Source organism: Ranitomeya variabilis, chromosome 2 (genome assembly GCF_051348905.1).
Source record: "Ranitomeya variabilis isolate aRanVar5 chromosome 2, aRanVar5.hap1, whole genome shotgun sequence".
Classification (NCBI taxonomy): domain Eukaryota; kingdom Metazoa; phylum Chordata; class Amphibia; order Anura; family Dendrobatidae; genus Ranitomeya; species Ranitomeya variabilis.
Genome location: NC_135233.1, coordinates 1,005,674,289 through 1,005,690,704, shown reverse-complemented (window position 1 = coordinate 1,005,690,704; position 16,416 = coordinate 1,005,674,289). Strand labels below are relative to the sequence as shown.

Below are 16,416 nucleotides of genomic sequence, written 5' to 3'. Positions count from 1 at the left end.
AGCGTGAGCAGCGGTCAGAGCAGGGCACAGCTGCGCTCTGGGAGAGAGCGAGAGCTCCCTGTCAGAGGACAAATACAGGGAGATTGCCCAGAAAGACTGCATCTTGTGAGTACATGAAAGCGGACTCTGCTGTGACTGGAGAGGGGTGCCTTGAGACCCGTGCAGAGACATTGGCCCATGCAGAGACTGTGACCCCCTGGTACCCACGGTATCAGTGCAGAGACTGTGACCCCTGGTACCCACGGTATCAGTGCAGAGCCCTTGATTCCCTTAACCCCTTCCCGACCTTTGACGCCACGTAGGCGTCATGAAAGTCGGTGCCAATCCGACCTGTGACGCCTATGTGGCGTCATGGAAAGATCGCGTCCCTGCAGATCGGGTGAAAGGGTTAACTCCATTTTCACCCGATCTGCAGAGACAGGGGGAGTGGTACTTCAGCCCAGGGGGGGTGGCTTCACCCCCCCGTGGCTACGATCGCTCTGATTGGCTGTTGAAAGTGAAACAGCCAATCAGAGTGATTTGTAATATTTCACCTATGAAAATGGTGAAATATTACAATCCAGCCATGGCCGATGCTGCAATAGCATCTGCCATGGCTGGAGACCCCGATCTGCCCCCCCCACCACCACCGATCGCCCCCCCAGTCGTCCTTTCTGCCCCGATCTCCTGTCCGCTCCCCTCCTCCCTCCTGTCCGCTCCCCCGGTCCTCTTGTCCGCTCCCCCGGTCCTCCGATCCCCCCCGTGTTCCGATCCCACCCCCCCCATACTTACCTAGCTTCGATGTCCCTCCCGGTGTCCGGCCGTCTTCTCCATGGGCGCCGCCATCTTGTAAAATGGGGGGCGCATGCGCAGTGCGCCCGCCGAATCTGCTAGCCGGCAGATTCATTACAAGTACATTTTGATCGCTGTGGTAGGTTCTATCGCAGCGATCAAAATATAAAAATTATAAATAAACCCTCCCTCTTTATCACCCCCATAGGTAGGGACAATAATAAAATAAAGAAAATATTTTTTTTTCTTTTTCCACTAGGGTTAGGGTTAGAACTAGGGGTAGGGTTAGGGTTAGGGGTAGGGTTAGGGTTACGGGTAGGGTTAGGGGTAGGGTTATGGCATGTGCACACAGTGCGGATTGGCCGCTGATCCGCAGCGGATTGGCCGCGGATCCGCAGCGGATTGGCAGCGGATCCGCAGCGGATTGGCCGCGGATCCGCAGCGGATTGGCTGCGGATCCGCAGCGGATTGGCAGCGGATCCGCAGCGGATTGGCCGCGGATCCGCAGCGGATTGGCCGCGGATCCGCAGCGGATTGGTCGCGGATCCTCAGCGGATTGGCCGCGGATCCGCAGCGGATTGGCTGCGGATCCGCAGCGGATTGGCCGCGGATCCGCAGCGGATTGGCCGCGGATCCGCAGCGGATGGGCCGCGGATCCGCAGCGGATCGGCCGCGGATCCGCAGCGGATCGGCCGCGGATCCGCAGCGGATTGGCCGCTGCGAATTCGAAGCAGTTTTCCATCAGGTTTACAGTACCATGTACACCTATGGAAAACCAAATCCGCTGTGCCCATGGTGCGGAAAATTCCGTGCAGAAACGCTGCGTTGTATTTTCCGCAGCATGTCAATTCTTTGTGTGGATTCCGCAGCGTTTTACACCTGTTCCTCAATAGGAATCCGCAGGTGAAATCCGCACAAAAAAACACTGGAAATCTGCTGTAAATCCGCAGGTAAAACGCAGTGCCTTTTACCCGCAGATTTTTCAAAAATCGTGCGGAAAAATCTCACACGAATCCGCAACGTGGGCATATAGCCTTAGGGTTAGGGTTGGAATTAGGGCTAGGGTTTGAAATAGGGTTAAGATTAGGCTTGTGGTTAGGGTTACGGATAGGGTTAGGGGTGTGTTGGGGTTACAGTTGTGGTTAGGGTTGGGATTAGGGTTACGGTTGGGATTAGGGTTAGGATTAGGGTTAGGGTTGGAATTAGGGTTACGGGTGTGTTGCGGTTAGGGTTGTGGTTAGGGGTGTGTTGGGGTTAGGGTTGTGATTAGGGTTATGGCTACAGTTGGGATTAGGATTAGGGGTGTGTTGGGGTTAGTGTTGAAGTTAGAATTGAGGGGTTTCCACTGTTTAGGCACATCAGGGGTCTCCAAACGCAACATGGCGCCACCATTGATTCCAGCCAATCTTGCGTTCAAAAAGTCAAATGGTGCTCCCTCCCTTCCAAGCCCCGACGTGCGCCCAAACAGTGGTTTACCCCCACATTTGGGGTACCAGCGTACTCAGGACAAACTGGGCAACAACTGTTGGGGTCCAATTTCTCCTGTTACCCTTGCAAAAATAAAAAATTACTTGCTAAAACATAATTTTTGAGGAAAGAACAATTATTTTTTATTTTCACGGCTCTGCGTTAAAAACTTCTGTGAAGCACTTGGGGGTTGAAAGTGCTCACCACACATCTAGATAAGTTCCTTCGGGGGTCTAGTTTCCAAAGTAGGGTCACTTGTGGGGTGTTTCTACTGTTTAGGCACATCAGGGGCTCTGCAAATGCAATGTGACGCCCGCAGACCATTCCATCAAAGTCTGCATTTCAAATGTCACTACTTCCCTTCCGAGCCCTGACGTGTGCCCAAACAGTGGTTTACCCCCACATATGGGGTATCAGCGTACTCACAACAAACTGGGCAACAAATATTGGGGTCCAATTTCTCCTGTTACCCTTGTGAAAATAAAAAATTGCTTGCTAAAACATCTTTTTTGAGGAAAGAAAAATGATTTTTTATTTTCACGGCTCTGCGTTGTAAACTTCTGTGAAGCACTTGGGGGTTGAACGTGCTCACCACACATCTAGATAAGTTCCTTGGGGGGTCTAGTTTCCAAAATGGGGTCACTTGTGGGGGGTTTCTACTGTTTAGGCATATCAGGGGCTCTGCAAACGTAACATGATGCCCGCAGACCATTCCATCAAAGTCTGCATTCCAAAACGTCACTACTTCCCTTCCGAGCCCCGGCATGTGCCCAAACAGTGGTTTACCCCCACATATGGGGTATCAGCGTACTCAGGAGAAACTGGAAAACAACTTTTGGGGTCCAATTTCTCCTGTTACTCTTGCAAAAATAAAAAATTCTGGGCTAAAAAAATATTTTTGAGGAAAGGAAACACATTTATTATTTTCACGGCTCTGCGTTATAAACTTCTGTGAAGCACTTGGGGGTTCAAAGTGCTCACCACACATCTAGATAAGTTCCCTTGGGGGTCTAGTTTCCAAAATGGAGTCACTTGTGGGGAGTTCCTACTGTTTAGGCACATCAGGGGCTCTGCAAACGCAACCTGACGCACGCAGAGCATTCCATCAATGTCTGCATTTCAAAACGTCACTACTTCCCTTCCGAACCCCGACGTGTGCCAAAACAGTGGTTTACCCCCACATATGGGGTATCAGCGTACTCAGGACAAACTGGACAACAACATTTGGGGTCCAATTTCTCCTATTACCCTTGGGAAAATAAAAAATTCTGGGCTAAAAATCATTTTTGAGGAAAGAAAAATTATTTTTTATTTTCAGGGCTCTGCGTTATAAACTTCTGTGAAGCACCTGGGGGTTATAAGTGCTCACTATGCATCTAGATAAGTTCCTTGGGGGGTCTAGTTTCCAAAATGGGGTCACTTGTAGGGGAGCTCCAATGTTTAGGCACACAGGGGCTCTCCAAACGCGACATGGTGTCCGCTAACGATTGGAGCTAATTTTCCATTCAAAAAGTCAAATGGCATGCCTCCCCTTCCGAGCCTTGCCGTGCACCCAAACAGTGGTTTACCCCCACATATGAGGTATCGGCGTACTCAGGAGAAATTGCCCAACAAATTTTAGGATCCATTTTATCCTGTTGCCCATGTGAAAATGAAAGAATTGAGGCTAAAAGAAATTTTGTGTGAAAAAAAAGTACTTTTTCATTTTTGCGGATCAATTTGTGAAGCACCTGGGGGTTTAAAGTGCTCACTATGCCTCTAGATGAGTTCCTTGGGGGGTCTAGTTTCCAAAATGGGGTCACTTGTGGAGGAGCTCCAATGTTTAGGCACACAGGGGCTTTCCAAACGCGACATGGTGTCCGCTAACGATGGAGATAATTTTTCATTCAAAAAGTCAAATGGCGCTCCTTCCCTTCCAAGCCTTACCATGTGCCCAAACAGTGGTTTACCCCCACATGTGAGGTATTGGTGTACTCAGGAGAAATTGCCCAACAAAATTTAGGATCCATTTTATCCTGTTGCCCATGTGAAAATGAAAAAATTGAGGCTAAAATAATTTTTTTGTGAAAAAAAAGTACTTTTTCATTTTTACGGATCAATTTGTGAAGCACCTGGGGGTTTAAAGTGCTCACTATGCTTCTAGATAAGTTCCTTGGGGGGGTCTAGTTTCCAAAATGGGGTCACTTGTGGGGGAGCTCCAATGTTTAGGCACACGGGGGCTCTCCAAACGCGACATGGTGTCCGCTAAAGATTGGAGCCAATTTTTCATTCAAAAAGTCAAATGGCGCTCCTTCCCTTCCGAGCCCTGCCGTGCGCCCAAACAGTGGTTTACCCCCACATATGAGGTATCAGCGTACTCAGGACAAATTGTACAACAACGTCCGTGGTCCAGTTTCTCCTTTTACCCTTGGGAAAATAAAAAAATTGTTGCTAAAAGATCATTTTTGTGACTAAAAAGTTAAATGTTCATTTTTTACTTCCATGTTGCTTCTGCTGCTGTGAAACACCTGAAGGGTTAATAAACTTCTTCAATGTGGTTTTGAGCACCTTGAGGGGTGCAGTTTTTAGAATGGTGTCACTTTTGGGTATTTTCAGCCATATAGAACCCTCAAAATGACTTCAAATGTGAGGTGGTCCCTAAAAAAAATGGTTTTGTAAATTTTGTTGTAAAAATGAGAAATCACTGGTCAAATTTTAACCCTTATAACTTCCTAGCAAAAAAAAAAATTGTTTCCAAAATTGTGCTGATGTAAAGTAGACATGTGGGAAACGTTATTTATTAACTATTTTGTGTCACATAACTCTCTGGTTTAACAGAATAAAAATTAAAAATGTGAAAATTGCGAAATTTTCAAAATTTTTGCCAAATTTCCGTTTTTTTCACAAATAAACTCAGAAATTATCGACCTAAATTTACCACTAACATGAAGCCCAATATGTCACGAAAAAACAATCTCAGAATCGCTAGGATCCGTTGAAGCGTTCCTGAGTTATTACCTCATAAAGGGACACTGGTCAGAATTGCAAAAAACGGCAAGGTCATTAAGGCCAAAATAGGCTGGGTCATGAAGGGGTTAATAATAGACTGACCATCATTTTCCCTGGATAGGCCGTGCTGTAAAAGCTAAAGACTCAGAGCTTGTGCATCTCACATTAACTCCCGAAACCCCAGGCAGCGGGCTCCTATAGACTACTCAGCCCATGGACAACAGAGGGACGACAAGTGCCACTGTTTCTCGGCACCTACGTTGGAGAAGACGACCCTTCAAGCAAGTCCTCATCAGACTGATAAGTGTTCTTTTCTCAAGAAATCCTGCTTTCTTCTGTTACACTGTTTGACTCCCATATTTTTGCGCTGTTTTATTGTTAGTTATATTCTACTGCTTCCTCCCTGCAAGGAGAACCTGATTCCTGTTAATAAACCCCTCAACTGTTGGTCTGTCTGTTCCGTGGTGACACGCTCAGTACCTGCATACTATTACATGATGATTTGCCCAATACTTACCTATGTTGTTTGTATGCTTATAGTTTTACCGCATATTCTATACCTGTTCACCAATAAACAAGTTAGACTACAGAGAACAGTCTTCTTATTTGTAAGACAGAAAGTGGTTTATGCTGTATGTCAGATTGCACACCGTGTCAACGTTTATAAAGGCAGAACAGTAAGGAAGCGGTTAATATCTCCAGGCCTGCCAAATTTCGCAGGGTGTGATAGTCCTCATGAGAACTCACTGAAAAAATAAAGATTTGTTGAGGGCTGTGACTAAGCTGGGTGGATGCAGTGAGTAGCATAACTTTTTATGCAGTAATTGGTATTCAACCTGGATGGTGTCAAGATTCGACCATTAGAGATGAGCGAATATATTAATATTCGGCTCAGATTACGATCGCCATATTTGCAATATTCACCGAACGCCATTGGAGTCAGTGGGAGTACAGATGATATATTCAGAAACGATCGTTGAACATAAAATAGGCACAAATATGGCACGAATATGGCCAATTCGGATTTGGTGATCGTTTTCCTAACATATTTGATCATCTCTAGCGACCATCCAGGCTTAAAACCCCGGTAGAATGAGCTGCTGTGAGTGCAGGGTCAGTGACTAGCTGTGATGGCAGGTCACTGAGGCAGTCTTCCCAGCTCACTTTAGTGTCAGTTGGGCTGATGAACTGCAGTGACCTCAGTGAGAAATCGTGAGAAAAAGTACCTCTTTGCAGCGCTGAGCTCGCTGAGTCCACCGCAGTTTAGCATGAAAAATTTCTCACCCCTTCTGAATGGGGTGCAGGTTACCCAAACTGAACCTTTTTTAAATGTTCAGCCGAACTCGCTGTACCCGAACATCCAGGGATTCACTTATCACTATTCCCTATCAGTATGTCTTTGGACTTTGGGGAAAGCTAGAAAACCCAGAGGAAACCCACGCAAACATGGGGAGGACAAACAAACTCCTTGCCGATGTACTTGGTGGGATATGAACACAGGACCACATTGCTGAAAAGCAATGGTGCTAATCACTGGGCCTACATGCTGCCATCTATCTAAAGAACAGAGTCCTGTGACGTCACTGAGGAGGTGGATGGAATTCCCATAGAAATTAATAGGAATTCCGACCACATCTATGCTGAAAAAGGCTCATATCGCAGCTGCTATTAGGGCAGCCCTATTGTTGTAGAGTGAAGCAGATCCTATTTCTAGGACCACACTTACCATACATTTATGCTCTATCCTGTGGATACGCCAAATATGTATAAAATGGGAATGCCCCTTTAGGCTTCCTGATTAGGACATGCTATGGATGAGAATATGCAAAATACAAAACTTCTAATAAGAATAACACTTCAGAGTTGACTCTAATATTAAATATAATACTGTTTACTAAGAGGTTGCATCTAAATCTAGCTTGCATGATACTGCCTGCTGATTTGTTGTAGCTAAGTCTATCGTGTGTGTGTACTGCCTGCTGAAACCCTGGATGAAAGCATATATGCTCTACGCTATGTGTAACATGCATTATTGATTATAATGCCCATAACAGTTACCACCCGCATTCTACATACAATGAACGTGAAATAATTCTAGACTACCTACATTGGGATCACCATCCTGTAAGCCCGTCCTCTCCCCTCTGTATCAGTCTGTAATTGTTAGTTGGTTTCCGTAAGTGATATCTGTAATTTGTATGTAACCCCTTCTCGTGTACATCATGTACAGCACCATGGAATCAATGGTGCTATATAAATAAATAATAATAATAATTGGGATCAGTTCACACGTCTGTTATACACATAGGGTACGAACTCATTGCATTCTTTGGGGCTGTTCACACAGGAGCAGACTAGTGATGAGCGAGTATACTCGTTGCTCAGGTTTTCCCAAGCACGCTCGGGTGAGCTCCGAGTATTTGTGACTGCTCGGAGATTTAGTTTTCCTTGCCGCAGCTGCATGATTTGCAACTGTTATACAGCTTGATTACATGTGGGGATTCCCTAGCAACCAGGCAACCCCCACATGCACTCAGCCCGTCTAGCAGCCATAAATCATGCAGCTGCATCAACAAAAACTAAATCTCTCAGCAGTCACAAATACTCGGAGACCACCCGAGCGTGCTCGGGAAAATCTGCTCATTACTAGAGCAGACATATCATTTGTGCAACCTTTGCAGCCACACAGGAGCCCAAGGGATAAACGGACCCATTTCTACCTCCAAAACAAATGGAATTATGCATTATGACGAGTTCCTGAGCTGCAAAGGGCCCATGTATTATTTTTGCACAGGGGCCCCTCTTCTGCCATTGTCCACCAGTGTGTTCACATATCCATTTTTTCATCCAATTTGCGAAACAAGCTTACTGGGTCATTTTAAAAACGGATAACCCACGGAAATCATCCATGTGCCATCCTAGTACAGCATGTTTGGTTTTTTTGTTGTCTAATGGGTTGGAGAAGCTTGGGAATGCATATATTGTTTATTTCTAATGAGAAAAAAAGAATGCAGCAGCTGATAAGACAACGGCCATTTTTTTCTCATATGTACCAAAAAAGTAGACTTCTAAATAAGGCCTTAGCTATCTAATATTTATGGGAGGTTTAAAAGGGTTTTCTGTTTTCAGGAAAGTCCCAGGTGCAGTTTGTTGTAACAAAAACAAAATGTGCCTTTGGGATCATTCACACATCAGTTTGTTTTCTTGAACAATAGATTTTATTAAAGAATTATCCAATTAATAAACATGTACATTGTAATGATAAAACAATAAAACAAACATTTTGTTGGGTGGAGTTCAAGGGGAGAGGCTAACGTAACTGACGGGAAGGAGCAAAGGGTAAAAGGAAAGGAAAAAGGAGCCCGAGGGGGGGGGTTAGCGGAGTCTAAATTCAATATAAATAATTAGGACAAATCTGAGAAGTCAGGACCATGTAGACGAAGTGAAGGTGTGGCGAAGGGAGAGTAGTTGGCGTATTTGGAGCGGCCCCCAGACACAGGACGACGGGGTACTCGGATCCGGGTCTCTTGGTTCTGAGGATGTCACGGTGGCCTGACCCGGTCCGTGGTCCTGCTAAGGGGCGCCCAATAAAAGGTGTAGGTGGTGGTGTAGGTCGCAGTAAATAACGAGGACACAGGGTTGCAGTCTCTTTACCTCTTTACTGAAGGCTTCGGCATCCGCAATCCAGAGCACTGTTAACTGGGCTGGCTGAGACCGGCCGGTCCGAAGGCACATCCAGAGTTCCCTTTGCAGGTGGAAATCAGTGCCTACCTACTAGCGCCTGGGTGTTGTAGTACTTCCCTGCTGAGCACCACGGGATAGTCCTCACAACTGTCGTGTATGTTTCTGTTCTCTCTCTCTCCGTCCCCCAGATGGTTTGGATAGGACGCACCCGTATGACGGGGTAGGCCTGGAGTTATTTTATAGGGACCCTAGAGACGCCCCTCTCCCACAATTGCCTCCGTTGTCTTCATTAGGTGGTTAAGGTGAGGCAGCCAACCTAAAATTAACTGCCCTGCCGTTGGTTTGAAGTAATGCGTAGAGCCCAATACTTCCTCGGCATTCCGGCCACCGGATACGGGCCTCAGTAGGATGTTGCCGATCTCGGGGCACGACTCCTACTGGTTCTTTCGCCTTTGTGCTGTGATCTCGTTTCTCACTTCCCCACAATAAACCTCGCTTCTTGTCCTTTCTTAAGATACCGCCGCAATGAAGTGCAGGCACGGCTCCGTAACGATCTGTCCTTTCGCTAGGCCTCTGTCAGGATCCCACCCCTGACAGGGACCCCCCTGAATCTTTCCAAGTAACGCTCTTCTCTCACTAGATGTTACCTGGGCAAAACCCAATCAGCTTCTCTCTAACTTCCTATCCAGCCCCCAGTTTTACCAGAGTGTGAGGAGTGACCTAATACATAGAACCCTTTGCTCTCCCTGGTGGCCGGAGTGTGAAGCGTAATGTGTGACTGTGATACCTGGTTAGGTGAACTTCTTTAGTGCCATCAGACGTACCATCACTCCCCTTAGTAGCGGAGCGACAGTACTGCAACGACCAGGACTCTGGGGCGCTGCATATTCCACCCAGGGAAGCCAACATTTTCTCAACTCTACGGACTTTATCCATACGTATGGGAGATAATTTTTCATTGATCATATACCAAGTAAGGGGTCTCTTGACTTCTGATAAATCTAAATCTGATATTTTCCAGGCCAATGCTATAGTTTGCTTGGTCGCTAGGAATATAAATGAGTTGAGAATTTGTGTTTAGGAATAATATGGATACGTTTGTTAAGTAAATCTTCCCAAGGTTTTTTTTTAAGGTTAGTGTTTGTCACTGAAAGAATGAGGTGATATACTCTAGTCTAAAATCTGCGCACCACGTCCACCAAGTATGGTACATATCCCCCGTCAGAATCACAACCTCCAAAACACTTGGGCGATTAGCCTGGAACTGCCTTTGCAACTCTAGCTGGGGTTAAGTACCATCTAGTTAACACGTCATAGTTTGTCTCTAGCATTAAGGTGTTTAGAATTCCGCGTATGAGTGCTATCTGTGTTTTTCATGAATAGCACTTGTACCTATGACTGTCTGCAGACAACCAGAGTTCTGAAGCCGAACTCTATGGTTGTCATAGCCAGATTGCTATGAGCGCCGCCTGGTAATTGGCGCTCATAGCAAGTGAGTATTTCAGAGGCAATCAAAGTATTGCAATTTCTAGTCTCCCATGGACAATATTGAAACATGCAAAAAGTAAAAAAAAAGTTTTAAAAAATATTAAAAAAATAAAAGGTCAAATCACCCCCAATCACCCCACACAGCGGGGCAGTACTTCTATATGGTGCTGTATAACTGTAAGGGGGTACAGGAGAGTATTATTACTATGAGGAGCTACAGAGGGTAGATAATTACTGTATAGGGGCACAGAGGGGGCTCTGTTATTGCGTGGGGCACAAAAGGTGGATATTATTATAGAAGGGGAATTATTACTGTCTAGGGCACTGTTAATAGCACTATATGGTTTGTGTAGAGAGAGTTGAAGATGAGAAGGGGCTGGAAAAGAAGTAAGCCAAATATGTCTCTGTGTTACATTTTGCAAGGATAAGTTATGGAAGGAAGAAGAGGTCATGGCAGTATGGGCCAAATGAAAAATAAAAGGGAAATTGAATGAAAACAATCAACAAGAACGTCACTGGTGAGAACCTGCACAGCATAGACATATACAGCCTGTAGAGCACTGGCTAAGGACTGATATTACCATTATATGGTCCCGGGACAGAGGTTTTAGTTCAAGAAGCACTCTCATCTATATATATATTTTTTTATTAAATATGTGTATGGTGTGTAGGGAGTGTACAGTATTAATATATTAATGTACTCATCTACCGCCACTTTCTCTGGCATCCAGCTCGTTTCTGCTTCCGCTTCGCAGTTACGCTACCTCAGTTCTGACTAGCCGGGTCTCCAGAAGTGGCTTTAACAATGCAAGCCAATGGAGTGCCACTTACAGGTCATGCATAGAGTGAGCTAATCGGAAGTGCGGTAACGTCACTGAGAAGCCGAGCAGAATAGTGATGGATCCCAGAGAAGGTGACAGTATTCGTGTATATTAATACAGTCACACTATACTACATACATAGATATGCACATTTAATAAAAAAAACATAGATGGGAGTGCGCCTTTAATAGCCAGCATGAGGCTTAATCACTATTTTATAGGCTATTATTTGTCTGTTGTATTGGAATATTATTAAATCTTATATAGCAGTGTTATTGGAAATATAGGTAGGATTCCATGCAAGGCGGGTAATTAAAGTAATAGAGACCCCAAGTTGGGGAAGAGAATTGAGTTGGCATGGCCCTGTTTACTTTTAAATGCCAGGGCTGAATTTTAGTCCCTGCCTGTCCCTGGTCCTAAAGCACCCTTTTCCCCAGGAGCTAAACTACTGAATTAACCTTAATAACGAATTGGGTCTAACTGATTACCCTCATTATGGTATTCTTCAATTGGTATGGTCAGTCCACATTTCAGTGCCGTGTATGCACTTTCCATATCGAGGTTTACTATTTCAGCTTCACCTTTCTGCAAATTGCAAAGGAAAGTCATGTCACTGATGTCCATAGTCCTCACCTCCTCTGTTCGCCATCTCATGGTGCTTCTTTCTGCTAGTAAAGATCACTTACCAGAATCTTTTCGACGCACTCCAGTGCAGACGATGGCTCTGTGCATTTAATGGCTCCACCACTAACTGAGGACCAGTCATCACATTTTTTCTTATGATTCTTAGTCAGTGGACACCAGCGGATTTCCTTGCTGGATGGAGGACGAGCTCCTAATAAAAAGTGAAATTGTTACTACAAGGGCTCGCTCACACATGTAACATAGCTGAGTGCTTTCCGATGTTTTCGGCACCTGGTCTAATGTTATACTATGGGGCAGTGCAGATCAGCAATTTTTTTATTTTTTTCTCATACCGATTCAGCATGAGAAAACAATTACACCATGCTGAGAATGCATCCAATGATTATCGGATCGCACTCACCCATTCAAGTCTATGGGTATGTGTGAAACATGAATGAGCACAGGGTCAATAGAGAAAATGGAGATATTCATTTCTTTGTCTGCTCCATGCTAGTGCTGAGATTGTCTCATGATTTTTTGACGGAATTTGATCTGAGTGACATTAGCCTAACCGGCCTGATTCTCCAGCATGACAAAAACTACGCCAGTGTGAGCGCACCCTAAGAATAATTCAACAAATACCTTAGAGCTTGTTAAACTTATACAATACCAGAACTACACCTCATATGTCTAGTACCATCAAGTCTTTTCATGTCATCAAACAATTCTCGTCCCAAAAAGAGAAACGTGTCCATTGCTGACGGAAGAACAATCAGACTAGTGGTGGTGTCTTCAAACAGCAAATTCTTCCCATGAGTGGAGCTGAATAGTTTGCATTCTTTTTTCTGAAAATGAATAAAAGTGACAACAAAAACACAAAGTATAATGAGCTACAATTCATACAGTAACTACAAAACGCTATAAGAAAGTAGACGCACACAAAAGCCTTGTCTTGCAACTATTACCACTGTCAATGTCAATCTCTGACAGCAGTATTTAGGGAGTGCAGTTCCAAGGGTGCACTCTTCTAGATGCCATGCTCCTCCCCACAATGCATCCACATGGTTGGGGTGCTGATGTCTTGCAATGACAGGGGCCTGCGGAAGACTTCATAGGAGTTTACTTGTTTTGCAAAAAAAGCTATTAAAATTCTGAATTCCATTCAAGAGCACATTGTTTACTGAATGGTAACTTGGTAAGGGCTATTTACAAGGGACAGAGGGTACAAAGTCTTATTGACGTTTCCTTTGGAGTATAAAGCATTTTAACTACACAGTATCCTTTCTCTGTAGTCTACTCAAGGGCTTGTGAAGCACACTGTTTCGCCCTACTTCATCACAACCCAGCTTTAATGCCACAGCCATGCTCAGCAAGTCTCTCTACTTACTGAGAGGTTCTACATCCTATTTCTTCCACTACTGGTGCTCTGGATCTACTGCTCAAGGCTCCCACTAGTCCCACAAACTCAGTTCTGTTTTTTCCCATTACCTTCACCTTTTGCAAGCTCAAGGTTTCTCGTGACTCGTCATCCTATTCAAGGACCCTTTTCTGAAAGGCCACTCTGTCTCATCTGTTACTTCAGGATCTCGCTATCCTTCTCCACAAGTCTCTTTTCCTTTCATGGATCACCTCAACAGCAGCACTGCTCTCTTCATTTTCCAAACACTATCTAACTACAGGAAACAGTCTCTCTCCCAGCGTCCTACCAATCAGACCATAAGTCTGAAAAAAGCGAGAATCCATCAGATTGACCCCAGCTCCACTATCCACAAGAACCAGTACCGTCTCAGTCTCCCCACCAACCACCACTTCAGCAGAAATGGAAAACTGAGACATGAAGGTGGAGGAAATGTACACACCCTGGTCATCTCCCTCCATATGACCAGGGGAAAGCAGCTTTGGTGATGAAGTACCAACTTTGTTGTGCGATGGGCAGACATTAATGTAATGATCCATAAGACCACAGTAGACACGTGCCCCCATCCCACGGTGAACCACAGGCAACCCAGTTTGAGAAGAGACTCCTCCCAGCTACATGGGTTCGTCCGTCTGCACCAGTGTGTCCTCCTCCCTATAAAGAACAATAGGGGGTAGATTCAATGTATGTCTCTCCCTGAGGCATCTATCCACCTGGATAGCAAGGGCCATGGTGGCCTCCAACAACCCAGGAGTAGCATAGTGCACCAGAGTATCCTGCAGCCTAGCTGATAGACAGTGACAAAAATGGCTCCTAAGAGCAGGGTCATTCCATTGAGTGTCAGTGGCCCATCTCTGAAACTATGAGCAGTACTCCTCAGCTTGCCGGCCCCCCTGCTTGATACTTGATATTATGGAGTCGAGACTCAGCCAGGGAAACGCCATCAGGATCCCCATACACCAACATCAATGCCGCAAAAAACTCATCCACCGACCTCAAAGATGGTGAATCGGTCAGCAGGGAGAAGGCACAGGATTGGGGATCACCCTTGAGAAGGGAGATAATAATTCCCACACTCTGTTCCTAACTCCCTGAAGAACGAGGGCGAAGCCTGAAATAAATTTATTTTATTTAAAAAAGCCTGTAAATTCTATCTCTCCCTCCAGAGAACCTGTCAGGGAGAGATATTTTGAGTTCCAGTTGAGCAAGGACATGAGCTGAGACCAAGAACCCAGACACCTGCTGAAACTGCTGCACCACCTGAGACTGCAGCTCCGTCAACTCATCCGTGAGGGTCTGGATCAGGCAAACAATAGCCTCCGCTTGCACCATAGATACACAGGAAGAATAGTATGGTTGGTGATAATGTCCTGACCCAACAGGGGTCAGTCCAATGGACGGCACAACACACACATATCGGAATGGAAAAAGGGAGAGGAAGGCCCTAACAATAGGGAGCGAGGTATGGGGCAACTCCTAACACAGCCTGTGCCTATCTCTAAGCTTCCCTAATACCCTATGAGGGTCCTTCCCCCTGCACCCGTCAAGTGCCTAGTCCCTAGCTGTCACCTCGCTATACCCTGGCTAGTGCACTGCTCAGTAAGGATGCTAGTCTCACCACTGCAGATAGTGTAAAAACAGGGGGTAGTGACAGACAAGGAGAGAAATAACAAAAACTTAGCTTGAGCTGCGGCTGGAAGCACCACACAGGAGAGGATACAGAACCAGGACCTCAAGCAGCTGATACCCTTCTGGCACCAGAGAGCTCCTTACTCCAAGGCTGGTCATTAAAGACAAACTCTATCACCAACAGTCAGTTGATGCGCCAGGTGACTATTTAAAGGATGGCAGGAATGGTCACCATCCACATCAGCTGACCAGCAGACAAGCAGCTGCCAGCTAGGAAACTGACATTAACCCTTGCTGGCCCAAAAGGAAAACCCACATTTAAAATAAAGCAGAACCAGAGCTGTCACAACTTCCACAAAATGAGTCATGACACATATTTGCTATCACTTTCGTTCGGAGGCTCTGAAGCTTACTGCTCGCTCTAAGGAAAGAAACTATCCTCAGAGGAGTGTATCATTGGCATTTCAGAGGGCTAGTGCCCATACGCAGGAGTCCTTACTGAGTACTCAGCACAAGATTGGGGATTCTGGCCCTAAATTTATAACTAGCTATAATACCCACTTGTCTCAGATGAGAAATATTCTGCAAAAACATTGGGGCATCCTCACTATGGATCTAAACACGTCAAAAATTGTTGGTGAACGTCCCCTTCTTGTGGCCAGGAGAGCTCCTAATTTGAGGGACCTCCTGGTTGATAGCCATTATAGAAGACAGACATTTAGGCTCACTCGGGGTATGGTGTTTAAAGGATCATTTGCCTGTGGGGACTGCAATATTTGCCCCCACATGTGCCCAACCAGGGATTTCTTTGATAATCCCATTGATGGCAGATGACATAGATTGAAGGGGTATATCAATTGTAAGACTAAATGTGTAATTTATGCCCTAATCTGTCCATGCCAGATGGTTTATGTGGGTCAGACGTCCCAGGAATTGAGACACAGGGTTCAGAAGCACTTCTCAACAATAAATCTAGCATCTAGTGATCTTCAAAAGGGGAGACCCTTGACTCCAGTGGCGACACACTTTCTTACATACCACTCGGGTAGTGTTTCGAACACACGGGTGGTTGGGTTGGAAAGGATTTTGACTTCGGACAGGGGTGGTTCCCCCAAAAAACGTTTGCTGCAGCATGAGTCACGATGGATTTTTAATTTGGGATGTGTTGCTCCTGCAGGACTAAACGAGGAGTGGCTCTTTACTGGGTTCTTGGCCTGAGTCCGGACTGCTTTTAGGATTTGGAATGACAAACTGGAATTGGCATACTCCATCTATGGATGTCACTTATATTGGCCTAAGCACACCAGCAATTGGTCTTGGAGCTTTATTACTACGAAGAATCTTTGTCCTCTTAGATATGGAAACATGGAACCAGATTACTTCTGAGGGTTTATTTGATGATCGGGGTTTATATGGGGAGTTTTTGTATTGCTACTGTGGCTTACCTTCAGGGTCCTTGTTTTGGCTCATGGGGTTAGGTTCTTGGTGGGGTGGCTAGGTTACTGGCTCATGGGGTTGGTGTTATGG

At 45.5% G+C, this 16,416-nt stretch overlaps 1 protein-coding gene across 1 annotated transcript in view; it reads right to left on the bottom strand.

Annotated features, from left to right (window-relative positions):
* LOC143808511 (saxiphilin-like) overlaps positions 1-16,416 on the bottom strand; it is a 119,450-nt gene that overhangs the window by 59,770 nt on the left and 43,264 nt on the right. The window contains exons 11-13 of the mRNA XM_077291260.1: positions 12,541-12,688; positions 11,906-12,054; positions 11,708-11,804 (exon numbers count right to left, since the gene is read on the bottom strand). Coding sequence (XP_077147375.1) covers positions 11,708-11,804; positions 11,906-12,054; positions 12,541-12,688 — 394 coding nt within the window. The remainder of the gene's footprint in view (positions 1-11,707; positions 11,805-11,905; positions 12,055-12,540; positions 12,689-16,416) is intronic.